At 41.6% G+C, this 13,605-nt stretch overlaps 1 protein-coding gene across 2 annotated transcripts; it reads right to left on the bottom strand.

Annotated features, from left to right (window-relative positions):
* Nucleotides 1-25: 25 nt before the first annotated feature.
* On the bottom strand, nucleotides 26-11,815 carry cnih4 (cornichon family AMPA receptor auxiliary protein 4). Of its 2 annotated transcripts, XM_021596458.2 has the most exons (5): nucleotides 11,694-11,815; nucleotides 11,151-11,219; nucleotides 4,711-4,823; nucleotides 1,264-1,404; nucleotides 26-1,071 (listed from the first exon to the last, which is right to left on the bottom strand). In XM_021596458.2, the coding sequence occupies exons 1-5, from the start codon at nucleotides 11,760-11,762 to the stop codon at nucleotides 1,044-1,046; spliced, it is 420 nt and encodes a 139-aa protein (XP_021452133.1). In that variant the 5' UTR covers nucleotides 11,763-11,815; the 3' UTR covers nucleotides 26-1,043. The 2 variants fall into 2 exon arrangements, with proteins under 2 accessions (XP_021452133.1, XP_021452138.1); XM_021596463.2 differs by lacking the exon at nucleotides 11,151-11,219 and having other exon boundaries at nucleotides 630-1,071; nucleotides 11,643-11,774.
* Nucleotides 11,816-13,605: the final 1,790 nt, after the last annotated feature.

Below are 13,605 nucleotides of genomic sequence, written 5' to 3'. Positions count from 1 at the left end.
ATCTCACAAGAAAAAGACACCCAAGTGTTCTCTTTCAAGTTTATTTATTTAAGAAACCCCACAAATTATTTTCAAAAGCAAAAATGAAACTTGACAGTCATTTTAGTTTGAGTTAAACAATCGGAAACACGCGCCCTCCCCCATGGAGTACATTTGGCTGGAAACTGTACAAATAAAGTGTTCACATTGACATACATAGTGATGTGCAATAAATGTGCTTCTGTCATACATAGTGACATGTAATACAACTATCATACAGACGAGGGCTTTGATTCAATCTGAAGCGCGATACAAATGTAAAAGGCAATGTTCCCGCATTTGTGATAAATGCTGCATGTCAGCTCAATTGGAAATGGCCTTAAATGAAATTGCGCTTCAGCGCTATGGATTGAATCGAGCCCAAGGTTATATTGCCCATTGATACACAGTCAGAGTGATAAAACCATTTTCCAATCCAGCTGCATGTATTCCCCTGAGAACACTTTTTGTTTTATAATACCAATCAAATGTGCACCTTTCAGCAGTCAGGGGATGTCAGATCTATAACTTATTGATGTTAAGAGAAACTGCAAGAAAATATAATAGAAATAGATCGCCAAAACGCAGGTTAGTATTCTGCAAAGGATATTCAATTCAAGGATTTTCCAGCATGTTGACAAGAGAAACAAACAAAAAAAATTGACAATCAAATATGGCATTCGCCATGCTGCAAGAGGATGTTCTAGCTGTTGTGATTGGCTCTTGGCTGTAAATGCTAAATCGTAGGCACCTGTACGATTGTCATGTTTTCCATCTGCCCAGAGAAGCAGTGCATGGACAGCATTGTTGGATACAGGCTGAACGAAAGAACACACACATACCCACGTGCACAAGCGAGCGCGCACACTATTCCAGGGCAGTTATGAGAACACAGAAGGGGGGGGGGGGGGGGGTAAGGTCATGTGACTCCAGCTGAGCAGAGGACTGAGGACCAGGACATATTGAACACCACATACTGATTAGTTTGTGATTTGGCCAATTGGATTAAAACAGCCATGGGGATCTCAATCGTTGATCAGTGCCAGGATCATGCTGTGGAGGAGAAAGGAAGGGTGTGACAAGTGCTGAAGTGACTATAAAACTAAACTTAAGCTCAGGCTAAACGTCAAAGTTATCCTGTACTAAGCAATAAATGAAGAAGCAGTAAGATTAGCTACGTTAGTACTGTAACATATGACAGCGGCTAGCATATAGAATACCAGACAGGAAGGGCCAGTCTCTTACCTGTACAGGTAGATGAAGAAGCAGAGCAGGTGGAAGCCGAGTTTGATCATGGACTCTTTCATGTGAGACTTTAGTTGTCCCCGGTTGTGGATCTCAGTGGGGTCAAACACCCCCATGTTTCCCATGGGCACCTTCCAAACCCTGTCGGATAAACAATAGGTAGAGGAAAACTAACAACACTTGAGACAAAAGAACAACTGCTTGGGGTTGGCATATATCTCTAAGAGTTGGGGAGTTTGAAAAGGGCTTACATGGGCTAGGGTAGTTATAGTATTACTTGTGGGTGCTGGACTTCCTGCTGAGCAGGATGTCAAGTTCAATAACGTCACTTCCTGGGGGAAGTTCAATAACATCACTGATTTCTGGGGGAAGGCAGACACAGTAAGCCACCTAGTCCGGATTGGTGAAGAGATAGAGAATGTGGAGTTGTAGGTACCTGGGAACCATCATGGACAGCACACCCTCTGTTAATGCCAACACTCAGAACATCATACACCTGCCATATAGAGAGTGTGCTGGCTTTCTGTTTCCTGGCCTGGTACGGTGGGCAGTCAGTGGCTAATAAGGGTGTCCTCAGGCGGACTGTGAACCTGGGGTTCAAGCTCTGCGGGCTGCAATGCAGGGGGCTTCCGAGCCACTATGATAAACAGGCAAGGGACAAGGCCAAGAGCATCATAGAGGAACCCACACACAATCTTGCCTAATGATTTGAGCTGCTGCCCTCCAGAAGGCGATTAAGGGTCTCACTGTTCAGTAAGAATAGGAGGAAGGCAAGTTTCCTTCCATTAGCCACCAGCCTGGTAAACAGTAGGACATAGGACAGACGCAGGCCCAATACACGGTCAGACAGTAGAATATGTGAACATGGAAATGTGTGATTTGTATACTAACTTTCCAGTTTTCAGTACTGCATGTAATTTGTGTTGTGTTTGTATGCTGACGTCACAAAATTAATTTTAATGTAAATTAAAAAATAAAGTGTATCGTAAGGTTTACACACATCCACTGATGACATCTCTGCGTGGACCCCCTCACTCCTCATACACAAAAGTGTCTTTACTGTTCACATAAGAAAATAAGTTGCTGTTGATCATTACAGTTGTTTTCGATTGCTAAACGACAGTGGACACAACTGGAGTCACATGTGCAAAACTCTAACTACAGTCTGCACAGCAGCAATTCATGTGGACCAAACTCTAGTTCGTTTTTCATTGCTTGAACACAGTTTTCAAAACTCTACACACTTATCCCATGACTTTAACCACAACCTGCACAACACTGTGGATTTACAGCACCTTGTTCAAATGCTAACACACTGCTGTCAAAACTGTGAACCACACATTCAAAACGGAATAGATTTCAGCCTTGTGCCTTTCAAACACTGCTGATTGCAATTTCAGCTGAAAGGCTGTCTTGTTTTAAACTTGTTAGTGAACACACACACATATTACAGTATATATAGGTAGAGCTCAGAAAGACTCATTTTGGAAATGGAACAAGGAAGATGGATTCGTGGAGGGAGAAGGGTGGCAGGGAGAGGGCGGATGCGTGGAGGAAGACAAAGATGACAAAGAGCTGTTATTTCAGATGAAATAAGGGCTACACTTATAGACCATGTCGTGAACCATGGTCTCTCATTGAGAGAGGCAGGGTTGAGGGTGCAACCCAATCTGCAAAGATCCACAGTGGCATCTGTAATGCGAATGTTCCATCATGCAAACAGGTGAGAGTTACATCCTTACAGTAAATGAAAACATTACAGGAATCTATTTTGTATTGCAATTATAGAATATTTACACAGATATATATTACAGTAAGTTTGACTGTAAAATATATTTTTACAACAGGACCCAAAGGCTGCCCCCAACAGGGGGAAGAGGAAAAATATTTTCAGATGCGCAGGAAAATGCTATTGTTGACATGGTTGTTGTCAACAATGCAATAAAACTGCGGGAGATTCAAGATAGAGTGCTGGCTGATAATGATATATTTGAAAATGTTAATTCTGTCAGCACAACAACTATTGCTCGAGTCCTAAAGAAACACCAAGTTACAATGAAACAGTTATACACTGTACCGTTCGAGAGAAACAGTGAACGGGTAAAAGAGCAAAGATACCAATATGTCCAGGTAAGACGTCTGAGGTTACGTACACAGCTATACAAAATATTTACAGTAAAAAAAAACACTAGCATTTCTACAGTAAAACTGTGCACTTACTGTTTTTCAGAGCGTAATGGAGGTGGAAGCACTGGAAAGACCACATTCATTTGTATTTATCGATGAAGCTGGATTTAACCTTGCCAAAACACGGCGCAGAGGAAGGAATGTTATAGGTCAAAGGGCCACTGTGGAGGTTCCAGGCCAAAGGGGGGGAAATATCACCATGTGTGCTGCAATGGCCAATGATGGTTTGCTTCTCAACACACCACTCATTGGCCCATACAACACAGAAAGGCTTATAGCTTTCCTAGAACAGCTCTATGCTCAGCTAGTACCAGCAGAACAGGGGGAGCCAGTAAGAAACCCCCAAGTTTTTGTCATAGTTTGCGATAACGTTGCTTTTCACCACTCTGCAGCTGTCACAGATTGGTTTGCAGCACATCACAGATTTATGGTTTTGTACCTGCCTGCATATTCACCCTTCCTCAACCCAATAGAGGAGTTTTTCTCTGCCTGGAGGTGGAAAGTGTTTGGTCACCACCCACATGACCAAATGTCTCTTTTGGAAGCCATGCGTGCCGGATGTGAGGACACGATTCCAGAGGACTGCCAGGGATGGATAAGGCACTCCAGAAGGTTCTTCCCCAGGTGCATGGCAAGAGAAAACATTAGATGTGATGTTGAAGAAAACCTGTGGCCTGATGCTAGAGAGGCAGGATTAGCCCCTCAATTATTTGTTTGAATTACAGTATGTACTTTTAGTTTCTACCTTTTTTTTCTCATTACTGTAATTCCGTAAATTACTACAGACTATTGAAGCAAACTGCTAATTTTCATTTACCTTAAAGAATTGTTATGTTCTAAAAAGTTTAATAAATCATGTGAAAGAATGTCACTCTTTTCTTTGAAGACAATATTACTTTGTATGAAGTCACTGAAATTGTTCAAACTGTAAAGATGAAAAGTTTGTATTTTCTGTATTGGTGTTTGATGCTAGTGTTTTTACTCTCAGTGTGTTCTGAGTGACAGTGTGTGTTATCTCAGTGAGGGTTGTGCCTAGTGTTTGGCTGTACTGAGCGTGTTTTGAGCCATGTGTTAAGAGTTGTGTTGCTTGGAATGAGTTTTGCAGGTGATGTGAACTGTTTAGCTCAGGTGACTGTTGGTAGTGCAGACTGTAGTTAGAGTTTTGCACATGTGACTCCAGTTGTACCCACTGTCGTTTAGCAATCGAAAAAAACTGTAACATTCAGTTGTCATCTCAAACAGCAGGTACGGCGTATTTACCTGTACATGTTCCAGGCGGCCACAGGCAGGTTGAGTAGGAAGACAAACCAGTGCAGCGAGACGAGCATCAGCACTGTTGCCAGGGCCTGGCCTACCAGCTCTGGTACAACCCACTGCAGATACACATTATGAAAAGTATATGAGCACAAGCATACAGGACACAATAGATAAAAAGACAACTGGAGACAACGGGCCACAGAAGTATAAGTCAGGAAGTTGAAAGTTACTAACTACATGTAGGGTAAATCCATTTGAATTCAGTAACTTTTTGACTGCACCTCTTTTGATTTGAATGAAACCTTCCATACATAGGCCTATTTAACCATTGTAGAAATGCTCAGAAAGTGACTTTTTGGACCTGAATTCCAAAACATTCACGAAATAAAGGTGCTCAAAGTTAACCCATTTTGCATACCCCCCCCCCCCCCCATACCACGTCGTCATCACTGGAAAAGATAAACGGGTGAGATTTATATAATTTAAAAGCTTACAAACAGGGTTGTCAAATTGTTTGATAATTTGTAGATTTATTTTTGTAATATTTTTTATTTTTTACCTTTGTCAATTATCTAAAAACGCTATTCACATATGCTGTAGCTTAGACCCTATTTGACAGGATTTTTGTGTTGTGTCATCGGTTAAGACACAACCTGCTCCTGAATAAAGGGCGGGTGTCATGTTTTGGCTGATGTACAAATATGGGAATAAAATTGAAACGTCAAATTTCAAATGGTACCACAAAGATGGTTGGAGGGCCACACACCAGCGAACGTTGACTGGAATGGGTATACCTGTTGTTTCAAATTATACTGTCAATCGTCCATAGGAAACCATAGAAATATAGATAATAGAATTGGCATAACTATTTACGTTGACAGTCGACGATGGGCGGTCATCTTTATGGTAGTAATTAGAAGTTAAAATGTAAATTTAAATTGCAATAGTGTACCAGCTAAATTGCAGTGGCCTGAAGGGATAGTTCCATTCTATGAATTCTATTTCTATGATTGAAATGACACCCAACCTGTATTCAAGAGCATGTTGTGTCTCAACCGATGGCGGGCACAACACAGAAACCTTAGATGATGTGAAATAGGATATATTTCAATATATTCCAATTTTTTTCTCTCCAAGAAATAAAATAGTTTGACAAAACTGTTTTTAAGCTTTTAAATTATATTAAACTCCAACTATCTTTTCCAGTGAAGAAGACATGGATGTCTCATGGTATGGTGGGGTACGCAAAATTGGTAAACTGTTAGCATCTTTATCTCCTGAACCTTTTGGCAATCAGGTCCAAAAAGTCACTTTCTAACCACTTTTCCCATGGGCAAACATGTCTGGAAAGTTTTGTTTAAATCAAAAAGGGATCCTGACAAAAAAGTGATTTCTTTCAAATGGATTTAGGGATGGATTAACATTTAGAGAATGGTTACCTGAAGGAAAATGGGGGAGGGTCATGCTTTATCAATTTTAGTCAAGGGGAGGGGTTAGTATTTTCTTAATCTAGTCCAGGGGAGGGTTATGTCATTTGTAATACACTGCTCAAAAAAATAAAGGGAACACTTAAACAACACAATGTAACTCCAAGTCAATCACACTTCTGTGAAATCAAACTGTCCACTTAGGAAGCAACACTGATTGACAATACATTTCACATGCTGTTGTGCAAATGGAATAGACAACAGGTGGAAATTATAGGCAATTAGCAAGACACCCCCAATAAAGGAGTGGTTCTGCAGGTGGTGACCACAGACCACTTCTCAGTTCCTATGCTTCCTGGCTGATGTTTTGGTCACTTTTGAATACTGGCGGTGCTTTCACCCTAGTGGTAGCATGAGACGGAGTCTACAACACACACAAGTGGCTCAGGTTGTGCAGCTCACCCAGGATGGCACATCAATGCGAGATGTGGCAAGAAGGTTTGCTGTGTCTGTCAGTGTAGTGTCCAGAGCATGGAGGCGCTACCAGGAGACAGGCCAGTACATCAGGAGATGTGGAGGAGGCCGTAGGAGGGCAACAACCCAGCAGCAGGACCGCTACCTCCGCCTTTGTGCAAGGAGGAGCAGGAGGAGCACTGCCAAAGCCCTGCAAAAGGACCTCCAGCAGGCCACAAATGTGCATGTGTCTGCTCAAACAGTCAGAAACAGACTCCATGAGGGTGGTATGAAGGCCCAACGTCCACAGGTGGGGGTTGTGCTTACACCCCAACACCGTGCAGGATGTTTGGCATTTGCCAGAGAACACCAAGATTGGCAAATTCGCCACTGGCGCCCTGTGCTCTTCACAGATGAAGGCAGGTTCACACTGAGCACATGTGACAGACGTGACAGAGTCTGGAGACGCCGTGGAGAACGTTGTGCTGCCTGCAACATCCTCCAGCATGACCGGTTTGGCGGTGGGTCAGTCATGGTGTGGGGTGGCATTTCTTTGCGGGGCCGCACGGCCCTCCATGTGCTCGCCAGAGGTAGCCTGACTGCCATTAGGTACCGAGATGAGATCCTCAGACCCCTTGTGAGACCATATGTTGGTGCGGTTGGCCCTGGGTTCCTCCTAATGCAAGACAATGCTAGACCTCATGTGGCTGGAGTGTGTCAGCAGTTCCTGCAAGAGGAAGGCATTGATGCTATGGACTGGCCCGCCTGTTCCCCAGACCTTAATCCAATTGAGCACATCTGGGACATCATGTCTTGCTCCATCCACCAACGCCACGTTGCACCACAGACTGTCCAGGAGTTGGCGGATGCTTTAGTCCAGGTCTGGGAGGAGATCCCTAAGGAGACCATCCGCCACCTCATCAGGAGCATGCCCAGGCATTGTAGGGAGGTCATACAGGCACGTGGAGGCCACACACACTACTGAGCCTCATTTTGACTTGTTTTAAGGACATTACATCAAAGTTGGATCAGCCTGTAGTGTGGTTTTCCACTTTAATTTTGAGTGTGACTCCAAATCCAGACCTCCATGGGTTGATAAATTTGATTTCCATTGATAATTTGTGTGTGATTTTGTTGTCAGCACATTCAACTATGTAAAGAAAAAAATATTTAATAAGAATATTTCATTCATTCAGATCTAGGATGTGTTATTTTAGTGTTCCCTTTATTTTTTTGAGCAGTGTAGATTGAAATGTCAATATTTCTCTGAGATTTAGTAGTAGTTGCTTATTAGGCTATATATCAATGTGTGTCCGATACCGCCCCTCATCTCTGATTCTCCGCTGGGCACTCAATATCAAGTGTGCCTATAGGCTATTTAGTGTGGTCTCAATCAAATGAGCCATAGCATATAGGCTATTTAGCGTGGTCTCAATCAAACGATCCATAGCCTATCGGCTATGAAGTGCATGCTTGAGAGGCACATAGTAAAGTTATATTTCTAAGATAGCTGCTGGGATGGTGTAAATGAAACTAGGCTGCATTACACACTGCAATGGATAATCCAACCCTGAGCCCCGGCCTGCTCTGCTTTTGCTAATCAAAAATGTTTTTGTTTGCTGTCTAACCAATGGCTGTGCTGTGTAGGACTACAGTGGCAGTTCAGGAGAGTCAAAGTTGCTATCCACTGTGTATGTTAGTTTGTATTTTGGGTATAGGGGAGGGCTGATTTTTTTAAGCGTTCAGGGAGGGTTTAGGTCAAATATATTTTACTGTAGGGAGGGCCAGCCATTTTCATTTCAGAGAGGTCCGATTTTCTATTTGTAATATTTCACTCCCTTAAACCTATACCAACATTAACAAAATATGAGGTTCTGTCTCATGTCTGCTCTGCACTCAGGTGCACAGCTTGTACTTATCATGAGTCCTATAGAGTACATCAGTATGAGTCATAATACCCATGGAATCAAGCGGTCGAACAGGGAAATAGTTCCAATAAATGTTCCACCATTGCTTTTTCCCCATAGGGGATTTCAGAAACACTTAAAATAATCAAAGCAATGTTTTTTTGTCACTTGCGCCAAATACAACAAGTGTAGTAGACCTTACAGTGACATGCTTACTAGCCAACAGGGCAAATTTTAAGTAAAAAATAGGTATTAGGTGAACAATAGATAAGTAAATTTTTTTTTTTAAAACAACAGTAAAAAGACATTGAAAAATAACAGTGGCGAGGCTATATACAGGCACCGGTTAGTCAGGCTAATTGAGCTAGTATGCACATGTAGGTATGGTTAAAGTGACAGGGTCCTTAGCTTAGTGATGAGCTTTGAGGGTACTATGGTGTTGAATGCTGAGCTGTAGTCAATGAATAGCACTCTCACGTAGGTGTTCCTTTTGTCTAGGTGGGAAAGGGCAGTGTAGAGTGCAATAGAGTTTGCATCATCTGTGGATCTGTTTGGGTGGTATGCAAATTGAGTGGGTCTAGGGTTTCTGGGATAATGGTGTTGATGTAAGCCATTACCAGCCTTTCGAAGCACTTCATGGCTACGGATGTGAGTGCTATGGGTCTGTAGTCATTTAGATGGGTTTCCTTAAGTGTTCTTGGGCACAGGAACTATGGTGGTCTGCTTGAAACATGTTGGTATTACAGACTCAATCAGGATCAGGAACATGTTGAAAATGTCAGTGAAGACACTTGCCAGTTGGTCAGCCCGGAGCACACGTCCTGGTAATCCGTGTGGCCCCGCGGCCTTGTGATTGTTAACCTATTTAAAGATCTTACTCACAGCGGTTACGGAGAGCGTGATCACAGTCGTCCGGAACAGCTGATGCTCTCATGCATGCCTCATGCATAAGGGGCTCATGTAGGCTTACCCTCGCGTGACTTTTTGATAACTGTGTAAATCTCTCTAGGATAAAGTGACTTTCATCAATATATTTACCTGTATTTACCCACCAAAAATGAAATGCTAATTAGCTGCTAATGTGGCTATCATAAAGAACTACAAATGCAATGATAATCTGGACGGGACTGCCGAATCAAGGCAAAGGTAGGAATCTCTGGATTAACTATCTAATGTTAGGTAAATATAGTAATGAGTAAATTGGCTAAATGTATTTAAATGGACAATTATGTGAACTGCCTTATGCAAGTTTTAAATTGACACAATACCTGTTAGCAAAGGTGTCAGCTTGCGATGTTCTGCAGGAGCTTGCAGGGATTTGTCATTTTGCATGTCTACTTTGATCTTAATTAGCATTTTCAAATAATAGTAAATAAAGCATCATATATAAGTCACCTTGTCCGAGATAGATTTACATGGTTATCAAAACATGGCGACAGGGTAAGCCTACACGAAACCCAGCCCTTATTTGAAGTGTTTCTAAAAATCCCCTACGGGAAAAATTTATGGTTGAAAACGATTGAAACCACTTTCCTGTTATCCAGGTTTTATGGGTATTATGACACCTCCACTATGGGGCTCTATGGCACTCCACATCCCTTTTTGCAGTTGGAAATGTCCTGACCCTACCCAAATGGTCTGTCTAAACGAAATACACTTCGCTTGCAATAGGATTTTGGAAAAGTTTGGAACTTAATAAAAATGCTCCGCCATTTCCTGGTTGCTAAAATTCTACGTTAGCGTAATTTAAGTTTCTCACAAAACAAGCCAGTATAGTGTAGAGAATCATTGTAGCGTCTAAACTGCTGTGAAATATATTTTCCATAACCAAAAATATTGTATTTTCATCTGTTTGAATGAAGATGGTGTACAAAACCTAAAGTAAAGACGCGACAACTAAATGTAACGGAAGCATAGGATGCGCACACACAACAGATCTACTCTTTCTTAGACTTGCTTTCAATGAGAATGACAGGTCTATAACCAGTGGCCAAAAAGTTACATATTGCAGCTTTAACTTTCATATCAGCGATGAAAAAACACAAAAGATACACTTACAGTACACAGTTTGGCAAAGTTACACCCTGCTGTGTAATTATTTTATTTTTTAAATACTCCAGACGGAATCTAATGTTCCAATGAAGGGAGTTCGATTTAGCTCTCCCGGTTAACCCGTTCTGTGGTCAAAAATAATGATTGCATTCGTTTTGACCACAGGCTGCCTCCCGGATTTGTGGAGTGGGTAACAAGGTGGGATATCTCTCTTTATTAGCTGGGTGCTCTGCCAGCAATTACCTAAAACGAAATCCCAAATTCAAGATCATTGGAAAACGCCGGCACACCAAAATGTGGCCCGGTGATGCTCGATTTACGATTCACAAGTGTATCTTTTGGTATTTGAAATATTATTTATCGCTAATGTGAAAGCTAAATCCCAGAGGTTTCCAAAGCCTTATCGCAAACGAGATTGAATGTTTCTAACCGTTAAAACAGTGTCGGGATTATATCATTTACAGTGAGCCAGCGGTGGTCTACACCTTTAACCGAGAGCCCCAAAGGAAGGCTATGCCCCCTGGGTTCTCGAGAGCCAGCTAGCTGTGTGTGCATGCAAAAATATATATATATTTGAAAGATGACCCATGCCAACTGTGCTTACTCTGTTTAACTTCGAACAGCAGGCTCGTGCATTGATGTAGTCACACTCTAGATCGGAGAGGGTAATTATCTATTCATGAAGTTAAGGTATGTAAACTGTCTGGGCAGAGATGCATCAGGCTAGCTATACAGTAACAGTTTCTCTATATTCTGAATGTCAGCTAACTCAAGCGAGGAAGCCATTGAATGCGTGGGAATGTGTGAGAAACAAGGACTAACAGTCTAAGCGTACAGTAACCACTGAACTTTTGCTAGGGAAAAAAAACAAGCTGCAGATACCGCATCTAAAATATGTCAACACTGCTGTTGACAGCCAGAAGAACGGCATTTTAAAGTGCAAAGGACGAACAGGACTTTGGCTCACTGGCCCTGGCTGGCTAGTTCGCCAACGTCAGTTTATCAAGACAGAGCAGCACGGATTGGATTGGTCTGCCACAGACAGGTGCCCACTAAGCACGAGCGCTAAAAACGTATTGATCATAACAAAGCATACCAATAGTGATCCAGTACACAACGTATTAGCTAACGTTCAAGCAAAGGATACGAAGTACACAGCCAGAAAAATTAAAGCACAGCAGTCGACCAGCGATAGAATGAACACAGCCGCCTCCATCTTTCGTCTTCCGCATTCACTGCTATTTCCGGTTATTTTGAAAATAGGTGCAAATTGTTAGTTAGCTTTTACCTATGCTGCCACCTCTCGTACTGTAGTAGATAGTACAAACTACCGCCCATGAGACAGACCTACAGTATAATACAAATAAAAATAGCCTACAATACAAAGCATAGCCTGCAGTGAACTACATGTAGTTCAACTAGCACCGCAAGTTTAAGACCATATGCTATTCTCCTTCTTTACGTCTGGTCTTAACAAGAGATGGGTCACCGTTGTTTGATACTGGTTTCCTTTATTTATCTGGCGTGGCCTATGGCCAAATAGTAACCTGTGTTGAGTGTGGTTAATAAACTGGGAATTCGTAAACGCAATCCATCTAGCCAGGTCATTACAATATTTTTACTGACCAGAATATGACGTATTTTTTCTGACCACCATACGAGCAGTTGGTCATAATTGTGACCTCTATATTATGTCCTATGTTATGCAGCCAACTGGTCACAGTTAAGATCTCATCATAACCTGGTAACAACCACCTGACTACAGCTTGTTACCTACACAATTAGAAAAAAAAGGTTCCAAAAGGGTTCTTCAGCTGTCCACGTAGAACCCTCTGTGGAAAGGGTTCTACCTGGAATCAAAAAGGGTTCTTCAAAGGGTTCTCCTATGGGGACAGCCAAAAAACCCTTTACGGTTCTAGATAACACCTTTTTTTTAAGAGTGTACTGTAAAATGTATTGCTGAGGATAAAGTTGGATATTGAAAACATTGTTCATTACATTTCTATTTGTTTCCATTGTCAGCAATTAAAGTTAATCTGCAACATATTCTTACATTTTAAACAGATCAAGCAATGGCAAAAACAAATCTAAATCACAATTTTTCGCACATCGGCATACAGTAATTGTTTTATAATTCACCCACAGACATTACATGCATAGAAAGACTGGGACACAGAGTATATAAAGGCCAATTGTATTATTTGATTAATGATTAATAAGCATGGTTTGATGGGGTAGAGCCTCATCAAGGTCCTCTGAGCACAGAAGGCGATCTGGAGCGTAGTGGCTCTCTTGAAGAGTCGTGTCATGAGTCCGATCTGTAGTGAAGAGAATCAGCACATTACATTTGTATCAATTTTGTATTTTAAAAGAAAACTAGAAAAGGACATTCTTGAAGAAATTTTGTGGACTCAGCTGCCTATAGGTATTTCCATGGTGTTAGTTGACTAATTTTGTGGCAGTTATAGCTTAGATATGTCTTTAAAAAAGAGCAAGTTGCTCATATAAATACAGTGCCTTGCGAAAGTATTCGGCCCCCTTGAACTTTGCGACCTTTTGCCACATTTCAGGCTTCAAACATAAAGATATAAAACTGTATTTTTTTGTGAAGAATCAACAACAAGTGGGACACAATCATGAAGTGGAACGACATTTATTGGATATTTCAAACTTTTTTAACAAATCAAAAACTGAAAAATTGGGTGTGTAAAATTATTCAGCCCCCTTAAGTTAATACTTTGTAGCGCCACCTTTTGCTGCGATTACAGCTGTAAGTCGCTTGGGGTATGTCTCTATCAGTTTTGCACATCGAGAGACTGACATTTTTTCCCATTCCTCCTTGCAAAACAGCTCGAGCTCAGTGAGGTTGGATGGAGAGCATTTGTGAACAGCAGTTTTCAGTTCTTTCCACAGATTCTCGATTGGATTCAGGTCTGGACTTTGACTTGGCCATTCTAACACCTGGATATGTTTATTTTTGAACCATTCCATTGTAGATTTTGCTTTATGTTTTGGATCATTGTCTTGTTGGAAGACAAATCTCCGTCCCAGTCTCAGGT

The sequence above is a fragment of the Oncorhynchus mykiss genome, chromosome 3, assembly GCF_013265735.2.
Source record: "Oncorhynchus mykiss isolate Arlee chromosome 3, USDA_OmykA_1.1, whole genome shotgun sequence".
NCBI lineage: Eukaryota > Metazoa > Chordata > Actinopteri > Salmoniformes > Salmonidae > Oncorhynchus > Oncorhynchus mykiss.
Note: the sequence above shows the minus strand (reverse complement) of the source record. Positions and strands in the feature narration are given on the sequence as shown.